General features: G+C 40.9%; 1 protein-coding gene across 1 annotated transcript in view; it reads right to left on the bottom strand.

Moving 5' to 3' along the window:
• Window positions 1-5,640: 5,640 nt before the first annotated feature.
• The window catches only part of LOC125039716 (ras-specific guanine nucleotide-releasing factor RalGPS1-like), a gene marked incomplete in the record, with an annotated part of 30,363 nt that continues 25,853 nt past the window's right edge, over window positions 5,641-10,150 (bottom strand). The window contains 3 exon segments of the mRNA XM_047633946.1: window positions 5,641-6,296; window positions 8,239-8,415; window positions 8,825-8,966. Of these exon segments, the coding sequence (XP_047489902.1) occupies window positions 6,156-6,296; window positions 8,239-8,415; window positions 8,825-8,966 (460 nt within the window).

Here is a 10,150-nt window from a genome sequence, read left to right as displayed (position 1 = left end):
AGGTGATGGGCTGGGCAGGAAGGGGTTGGCTTGTGAAGTCAGGTGATGGGCTGGGCAGGAAGGGGTTGGCTTGTGAAGTCAGGTGATGGGCTGGGCAGGAAGGGGTTGGCTTGTGAAGTCAGGTGATGGGCTGGGCAGGAAGGGGTTGGCTTGTGAAGTCAGGTGATGGGCTGGGCAGGAAGGGGTTGGCTTGTGAAGTCAGGTGATGGGCTGGGCAGGAATGGGTTGGCTTGTGAAGTCAGGTGATGGGCTGGGCAGGAAGGGGTTGGCTTGTGAAGTCAGGTGATGGGCTGGGCAGGAATGGGTTGGCTTGTGAAGTCAGGTGATGGGCTGGGCAGGAAGGGGTTGGCTTGTGAAGTCAGGTGATGGGCTGGGCAGGAAGGGGTTGGCTTGTGAAGTCAGGTGATGGGCTGGGCAGGAAGGGGTTGGCTTGTGAAGTCAGGTGATGGGCTGGGCAGGAAGGGGGTTGGCTTGTGAAGTCAGGTGATGGGCTGGGCAGGAAGGGGTTGGCTTGTGAAGTCAGGTGATGGGCTGGGCAGGAAGGGGTTGGCTTGTGAAGTCAGGTGATGGGCTGGGCAGGAAGGGGTTGGCTTGTGAAGTCAGGTGATGGGCTGGGCAGGAAGGGGTTGGCTTGTGAAGTCAGGTGATGGGCTGGGCAGGAATGGGTTGGCTTGTGAAGTCAGGTGATGGGCTGGGCAGGAAGGGGTTGGCTTGTGAAGTCAGGTGATGGGCTGGGCAGGAATGGGTTGGCTTGTGAAGTCAGGTGATGGGCTGGGCAGGAAGGGGTTGGCTTGTGAAGTCAGGTGATGGGCTGGGCAGGAAGGGGTTGGCTTGTGAAGTCAGGTGATGGGCTGGGCAGGAAGGGGTTGGCTTGTGAAGTCAGGTGATGGGCTGGGCAGGAAGGGGTTGGCTTGTGAAGTCAGGTGATGGGCTGGGCAGGAAGGGGTTGGCTTGTGAAGTCAGGTGATGGGCTGGGCAGGAAGGGGTTGGCTTGTGAAGTCAGGTGATGGGCTGGGCAGGAAGGGGTTGGCTTGTGAAGTCAGGTGATGGGCTGGGCAGGAAGGGGTTGGCTTGTGAAGTCAGGTGATGGGCTGGGCAGGAAGGGGTTGGCTTGTGAAGTCAGGTGATGGGCTGGGCAGGAAGGGGAAGGCTTGTGAAGTCAGGTGATGGGCTGGGCAGGAAGGGGTTGGCTTGTGAAGTCAGGTGATGGGCTGGGCAGGAAGGGGTTGGCTTGTGAAGTCAGGTGATGGGCTGGGCAGGAATGGGTTGGCTTGTGAAGTCAGGTGATGGGCTGGGCAGGAAGGGGTTGGCTTGTGAAGTCAGGTGATGGGCTGGGCAGGAATGGGTTGGCTTGTGAAGTCAGGTGATGGGCTGGGCAGGAATGGGTTTGCTTGTGAAGTCAGGTGATGGGCTGGGCAGGAATGGGTTTGCTTGTGAAGTCAGGTGATGGGCTGGGCAGGAATGGGTTTGCTTGTGAAGTCAGTTGAAGTTGATATTCCTTTAGCTTTGAATTTGAATGTAGCTGTGACAAGGTGGGAAACTTTGCCTACTTGTTTTTGGAGGCATTGATGGAAGAAGAGTGTCATCAAAGAAAGTCGTTCCCATTTGGCTGGGCTAAACAAAGTATTCAAAAGGTTTGTAGAAGTGGGTTTAGTAGAAGGGCGGGGACATGTGGAAGAAGGAGTAGTGTTGACAGAGGGAGTATTGTGGAGAGGTGGATAATAAGGCTGCAGAGTAGTAAGAAGGGAGGAGGGAGTAGTGGATGAAGAAAGCTGTAGGGATGAAGGAGAGAAATAGATGATGGGAGAGGAGGAATTTTTTCTGAAAATTGTATAATGACCTGGGTGGACAATTTGGACTGGACTGAGGATGGGGTAGTAGTAACAGTGTTCAGAGTCATGGTCAAAGGAGAGCCTGGGGTTGGGGCATTGGGAGAATTTAAATCTGTGGGGCTAGCTGATAAAGGGGCAAGCCTCAATGCCCCTCAGTAGGGGTGCAAAGTCTTCATTCCTGGCCATGATAAGCCTGGAGTATTTTGGGGAAAGAAATGGTCCACCCCTCAGGGTCCCCTTGAAGGGACCCTGAGGGGTAAGGGCTAGAGACCTAAACAGGGGAATACCATACCTATGGCACCATCAGGAAGTTCATGGCTTGTACAAAGTCAGCCTTTCATCCACTCAACACGGCTCTCACACCTTATGAAGTGGATAGTAGAAGGGGTTGGAGAAGAGAAAAAAAAAAACTGAAGGGGAAAGAAGAAAATACCCTGCAAAATTAGTTGAATCGAGGACTGAGGCCCAAGGCAGGGGTGATCCCCAGCACTGGTTCCCAGGCTCCGTCTCCTAAGCCCCCCACAACAACAATGGGCATAGGATAGGGCGGAATTAAGATTAAATTTCAAAGACACCAACAAACACACAACAGGGTTGTATAAATCAAAGATTTAATATGCACAAAGATCAATATTTTATTGCTACAAACTTAAGAGCACTCATTATTCAAGTAAATTATGACCGCTCTTCATAATCTGTGTCCACTAACTTCTGAACACATCTCGCAGCGGAGTTCATATTGAAATCAATATGTTACAAGTATATGTAAAAGCATGCGATATGTTACAAGTGCACATCTTCATGTCATTTTTCAATTGCCATTACTAACTGCTTAAGCTAAATATTTTTGTGTCTAGCAACATACTGGAAGCAATACAATTAATTTTCTTTCTTTCTTTCATACTTTCTTCCTCTCTCTCTCTCTCTCTCTCTCTCTCTCTCTCTCTCTCTCTCTCTCTCTCTCTCTCTCTCTCTCTCTCTCTCTCTCTCTCTCTCTCTCTCTCTCTCTCTCTTTCTCTCTTTTTCTTTTTGACCAAATCTATACATTAAAAAGAGTAATGTTATGAAAAACCATCTGTGCAAATACTGTATGTATATATATACAAGAGATATATGTGTAAATCATAAACATGAACAACAATAATAATACTGGGTTTTGCACATCACTTGATAGAGTTTGGAATGAGTATTTCAGATTTCCCAGAAATGGCAAGTCTTTTACAGTGTTGCTTAAGGACCATCACAATCCTTATCCACATTAAAAAACACTTTGCAAACACTATGAAACATCAAAATTGCTGATATATATTTGGTCTGTTTATTTGAAAAAAAAGAAAAAAATTTACTTAGATTTGCTTAGTTACTAGTTAAGAATTTCCAATGCAAACATTTCATCAGGAACCACTCATCCACACAGTGCTAGACAGGGTTGCACATCAAAAACTTTACATTATATATTTCACAGCCTAAAATGAAATCAAATTGTTTACAAGTACAACAAGATCAAGTGTTGCCATATGATGCACCTGGAAATAAGTTACTGTACCTAAATTGTTTGTGAATGGTGTGTTCTCTGTCAAAAGAAAAGAAAAAAATAATAATGACAAAAAGAAAATCAAAAGCCCTCTTAATCTTTGGTTATGTAGAAACATGTTTTCATACTACTTCTTCCTATGGTGTGTTTTGGAAGCTAACAATGACGACAACTTTGACAAGTCTACTGCTATGTATTGTGATGCCGAGTATCACTTGCCGCCTTCTTGAAATTATTGGAAGCATTGTGCCAACATCATCACGTACACATGCTTAGACATCTCTACAATCTTATATCTACGAGTTTGCTAAGAAGCTGATTTCTTGAGTTTATTGTCTGACTCTTTAAAGCATTGAATTTGGTACACATTTCAATCCCTCTCTCCTCTCCCAAGGTCAGTTTTTCAACGGAGGGATCTTAAATTTGGGAATTTTTTTTACACGATGCAATGCAATGTGGCTAATAACCAATGCACCATTTGAAAAAGGATTAAAAATAACATTTCTTATTACTTTTTCTTAATAATGTATGTATACTTGTATGTATGTGTGTTTGTACTTGTGTATGTGCATGTGCATATGCCTGTGCGCACGTGTGAAACAGCAACTTCATTGCTGCCAACAGTGATTCATAAAAATGTGGATAAAAAGTGGATTATTCATTCTTTTGATGCTATGCAAAGACATAACTGAAGCTGACCTTGTCACTTCTGCCCATTTGTTTGTAGCAATATTGCAAAACATCTTGGCTTTGTTTGTAAACTAAGGGCAATCGGGATGAACCTGCAGCATGTGAGTTGGCAGAAGCAAATCTGCAGCCACAGTTTCTTCAACTTCACTCCTTCATTTCTTTTTTCTTTTTTATAAAAAAGGAACTGATGGAGACAGTTTTAACCATCTGCTTCATACAGAATATAATATTCATAAAGCATACACACCTACATAAATGCACATTTATAAAAGTTTCTCCTTGTGTGTGTGTGTGTGTGTGTGTGTGTGTGTGTGTGTGTGTGTGTGTGTGTGTGTGTGTGTGTGTGTGTGTGTGTGTGTGTGTGTGTGTGAGTGAGTGAGTGAGTGAGTGAGTGAGTGAGTGAGTGAGTGAGTGAGTGAGTGAGTGAGTGAGTGAGTGAGTGAGTGAGTGAGTGTGGGTGTTTGCGCACGTGCGCATGTAGTATTATATAAAAATGTGTATGTGCATAAAATGAAGCATAATTTGTGTCTATATGTCTGTATGTTTGTTTATATGTGCAAGTACGTAGCCACACATATATACCCAATAATACAAGAATGATACAGAAGCAACTTTTTCAGTCATGTAAGAAATCCTTCTTTTAAGCCTTCATATGATCCCTAAAAATATTTTCTTGAACTGTGAGCAATCTATTTAATCTCATGATTTTATTTGGATGAGCTTTGTATAAATAACTTGGTGGCTCTCAATAACAAGACCTAGTAAGTAAAAAAAAATATATATTAATAATAAAAAAAAAATAATAATAATAATAAAATAAAAATAAAATAAGAGGTTTAAATTCAAATATAATTTTTAAGATTGCATTCTCCATAGAACATTCCTGGACTCTATTACCACTGCATGAAGTGTGTATTTAATTTAACCTTTTTTTTAGAACCAGCATCAACAAAAAAAAAAAAAAAAATCACAGTTTAAGACATCTCTATATACTAATGAAAAGGTAAATAAAGATAAAAAAATTAATATACCCCTGCATTAAAAATGTGTCCTCTTTCATATATATTTTTCCCTTTTCCTGTTATTTTTAGACATACAACTCGCTCTGCACATTCCACCCTAATTCCTTTGGCAGTAGATTGTAATATACAGACTAGACTTCTGTTCATGTCAGTGACAGTTACGATGCAGCACCATCTATGGCATGGACTGTGTGGGGTAAGGGGGGGGGGGGCAGGGGATAAAGGCTAAAGTAACCGGGGAAACAAAATTAAAAATAAAACTCCGTAGCAGGCCTATCCAGGTCTGGATATAGTGAAACCCTACAAATGTCTTCAAATGGTTGAAGACACTTCCTTCTGGGATAATGAATGTGGTTCAAGTATCAGTATATACATAGTAATCTGCAGGTCTTTCACGACTAGGAGCTGCTGTTATGACAGTTGTTCACAAGCCTCGTTCTGAAGGGCTAAGAGACACCCAAAGCAAAGGGCTGAATGTGACTTAACATTAGACTTTTTTTGGACATTGTCAATGGTTAAAAGGCAAGAACTGAGGCAATAGTGATTTCACTTCTTCTTCTCCTTCTTCTTCTTCTTCTTCACACAAGACACTTTTTTCTCCCCAGGTTTTACTGTTCATGCAGGATAAGTGCACAAAAGAGAGGGGAAATTTCCTTTTTCTATCTTACCTGTCTTTCTTTGTTTTTCTTTTTTCTTTTCAATATAAACATGTGGGGAATTTTGGTATATGTCTTCCATCTTTCACACACAGAACCACTTTTTTTCCCCCACTGAATAGTCATTTATCTTTTTGTCATGTTTTTAACATCTGTCTTATTGTGTAAATAAGTTATATCCTTTTGGCTTTAAGATGAGGTTCCCAAATCTCAATTGGTCTCTATATTTCAACGCTTTACAACCACAGAATCACACACACATTGAGCTTTCCCCAGCTGATTCTTCTGGACACATTTTTTCTAGTCTGCATCGCTGAGTACTTGAGGTATGGACCTGTGCGTGAAACCTCTTGACCACCTCCTCCACTTCAGCCAAGAAAAACAAACGTCTTTAGATAATGATCCCAGACCAACTGTGCCATTACTCGAAAGTAATGAGGTTCTCTGGGGGTCTCTGAGTGTTCTCTGTCAGAGCCTGCTGAAGGTTGGAAATCCAGGACTTGGCAGCAGACACAGAGGGTGCTCGGAACTTGTATATAGTTGCTTTCGCTGGGTCTGAAAGCTGTAAAAAATGGATGCAAAGATGTTAAGAAATCCTCTAAATAATGAAATGACAGTAAGTAATGCACTTACTAGAGTTATTCAGTCATTCTGTCTATATCCATGTTAAGAACAATGATGGGAGCAAGGGAAACTAAAAAAGTATGTACAATTAGTCAAGTTAGAGACACTATTATGAGTGTGGATATCATCATTAAGATCATAAAAGAAGTCATACACAGAAAAAGACTGACCCATAATCGTTTATCAGGAATAGCCAAAGCAACAAGATTTCATTTAAGGCAATCAACTAAATTGGGGGAAACAGCATTATTTGGCATTAAAATTCAAATCACTCAGTTTAATAAACAAATAACTTATCTTAATATAACATATCAGTACAGACATAATAAGAAATAAAGGACTCAACCAACATATGTGAAACACTGTAGCACTCTTCCATGGAGGGACTGATATGTGATTCAATACCCTTCATTACTAGAAACCAAGTCCAGCATATGAATATACCAGAACCCTTAGAAGAGTATAGCAGTCATCTCTACTTTTAAAACTTGCTAAAGAAACTGTTATTTGTGATTTGAAAAGTAAAGTAAAGTAGCAAACCAGTAATTATAACAATGTTTGGAGTATAGTCAAGTGAAAAGATGACGCATATAAAGTATCACTGCAGTCTTTTATTTTTCCTGATTCTTTTAGTACACTGGATATTGGATCAGTCCTGAAAGCCACCCTACCTCAAGCCAGAACACTGGCTTTGGGGCATTGTTGTTCAAGGGAAATTCCAGTCAAATATATATATGTGATCTGTCTTTTCCAATAGGGTGACAGGTCCAGTGAGTCCCTCTGGATTCTTAAGGAATCCTGGGCTTCTAATCAAAAGGTTAAGAGTTAATGTATGAATATATAAACATTTTTGACACCTTGATCAGCTTTACTGCTTTTGTGACAATGCAAAATATTAGAAATACAATCTGTCTCTTACACAGAGCTTCCATACAGCTAAGGCAGTTAAAGTATATAGTCTCACAACCACAGCATAATTTTGCCCTGCAACTTGGGTATGGTGAACTTGAAGAATAGATGTTGCTAATGAAATTAAGAGGAGGTATAGCATAGTCATCATAGATATCACTAAAGAAATAATGTTCATCCTTCCTTACTGTACTTTTGCTGAATTTTGTTTAAGATTTTTTTCCTCCTATTTCTTCTTTTTTCCTTGCAAAACAGTACAAAAATGATAACGGTATGAATGAGGAGTGAAATTAGTCTGCAAGTATTTAATTTCAGACAGTCTATAAATGCTGATTAAAATGCAATATGAATTCCTTATTCAAACAGAGAGTCACACTATGGCAAACACCAGCAGGTGGTTTCAAATACTGAAGTGGAAAGAAACCCAAAACAAGGTTCCTATGCATGTACTCAACATGTCATCCCATGCAAAATATAAGGGTGTGAGAGATGTGTTATGAGGCCAATAAACAATACCAATATTCTTTCCACTCTGTAATTTCTCTTAGAAATACTTAAATGATAATAGGTAAGTAAGAGCTCTAAAATAAGGCAAGCTGAGCCAAATGTAAAATAAACTATGAATAAAAATGAACACTTCCACAATGCAGGATATATATTTAAATTTTGATTTTTGTACCTTCTTTAGGAGTACTTAGCCTGAGGATGTGAAAATCAAAACTTTGTTTACATATAATGCATAGTGATTTATTCATTTTAATTCATACCTTATTCTAAAGCAGGTTAGGTGCAGGCATAAAAAACAAAACAAAAAAAAAAACCTGCCAATTTTGTGCTGAGGACTACCTTCCACCGATGGACAAGGCAATCCGAAGAAATCCCCAGGGCCACCACCACCCAAAGGAAAAGAGCACAAGTGGGCATATAAAAAACAAAGGTTGTGATGACATTACCAAGGAATACACCCTAACCTGGAACACGTCAGGCTGGGATTGGGCATCCTGTGGTCCCACCAGGACGAGCTTCCCCGCCTGCCCAACCAGAGGCTGGAGCTTGCAAGGAGAGGTCTTGAAGTCAGCCCTCTCTTGGCCTCTTGATGTCAAGCTCTTGGGGTGGTAGTAGACAAGGGCTCCACCCCAGAGCTGGACCTGTGAGGGGCAGAGAAACACAACTATAACTGGGTGCTTCATCAGCTGCATCGGCTCTGTTTTCCCTTCATTCTGGCTAACTGCATTAAAATCACCATACATACAGTATGCCATTGCAGCTACAGCAAGTATTTTTTTTTTTATGACAAGAGGGGAAGAAAAAGAGCCAAGCAAGAATTCTATTCTCCTCAAATGAGAGCAAAAAATATGGTAATTTCCATGACATGGACAAAGTGTTACCCCTTCCTCATATAATAGAGATAAACAATATTACAGATAGACCCTTAAAGATAAGCCCCTTCCCCTACCACCAGTTTCCCCCAAACCCTGTCCACCACAACTGTGTACGATGGCAAACCTCCATCCACCAACCCAGCTCTCAAGCGCAGAAAATCCTTTCCACACTCACCCAGTAACGATGCCAAGCTGCCACTGCAGGTCTGCGTCCATCCTTGATAACTGTTTTGCGTCTCAGGGGACCTTGGACGCCACACTCCTCGCCACTCACCTCAAACACAACCTCGGTGTCAGAGTCTGATGACAGGCCTGACCTGTTGGAGGTAGTGGCAATTTATTTATTCCCTGTCAGTTTTTACTACTAGGGGTCAGTTATTTATGTGGTTATGAGATACTAAGGAAAAGAGAATGATGAAGCACTGTGCCTCTAATTCAAATTCCTGTAACCATAATGCTTTTTAGCACTAAAGAGGTTAGGGAAATTACTGGATCTGACTTTAATGGACACATTACGATAAAAATGTGGGAGGGAAAGAGCTTAATGGCCATTGGGAATGCAGAAGAAAATGTTGCAGATTACACTATGGCCTTTGATCTGAGCATAAAAGATACAAACACAAAAAAAAGTTAACCAATATAGAACCTCCAGCAACAAAGGAACATTAAGTCAGGTAGATTTTATTTTATGTGGAAGGACTGCAAGGTTTTTATAGGGAGAATATTGGTGCCTGTCAGTAACTGCCAGGAAAAGGAAAACAGCACAAAGGTTTTCCCTTGTGATTGTGTGATGGAGACTGAAACAGGAGGATTTGAGGAGACAACTGTAAAGGTGAAAGTGCAGTGTGACGGGAAAAGTACTATCAAAATATCAGGGGACAGAATATCAGAGAAAACAAAATGGAAAATGAATGGCATAGGACAAAGGAACAAATTTGTGGAATGATTCAGTACACAACATGAAGAAGAAAAGGGTTTTACAATAAGAAGTGGAAAAACATCCTAAAGAAATCAGGAAAGGTGGTCTTCAGGAGGGTAAATACAGGTCTAAAACAAATGCCAATGCATAGCCATGGGTAGCAAAGGAAGATCAACAGCAATAGTTGGGAAAATGCACCATAGGATCTTACACACAAGTAAATAAAGGATGTAAGAAGAATGTCAAAGATACAGGGCAGCATGGACAAGCACCAGCAGAAGAGCTGATCCCCCAGAAATGTGGAAAAAAAAGAATTGAGAGTAAATTCTGCAAAAGTAGTAATAAAAAATGAATAGTTAAAAATAAAATATAGCTATAAAAAAACCATAATACATATAACATCACTCTTGCTACTACTAAAACTACTCCCTCTATTACTATTCCTATTACCACTTTCTCTGAAAACAACTACAAATCACACACACTCATAACCAATGAACCCTAGACACTGCCTTTACATGCCTATACCACATACAAACACAACACACATAAATAAAGGAGAGAGTTTAATATGGGTTCCGT

The sequence above is a fragment of the Penaeus chinensis genome, chromosome 3, assembly GCF_019202785.1.
Source record: "Penaeus chinensis breed Huanghai No. 1 chromosome 3, ASM1920278v2, whole genome shotgun sequence".
Taxonomy (NCBI): Eukaryota; Metazoa; Arthropoda; class Malacostraca; order Decapoda; family Penaeidae; genus Penaeus; species Penaeus chinensis.
The sequence above is the reverse complement of the archived record's forward strand: the minus strand, read 5'-3'. Positions and strand labels throughout refer to the sequence as shown.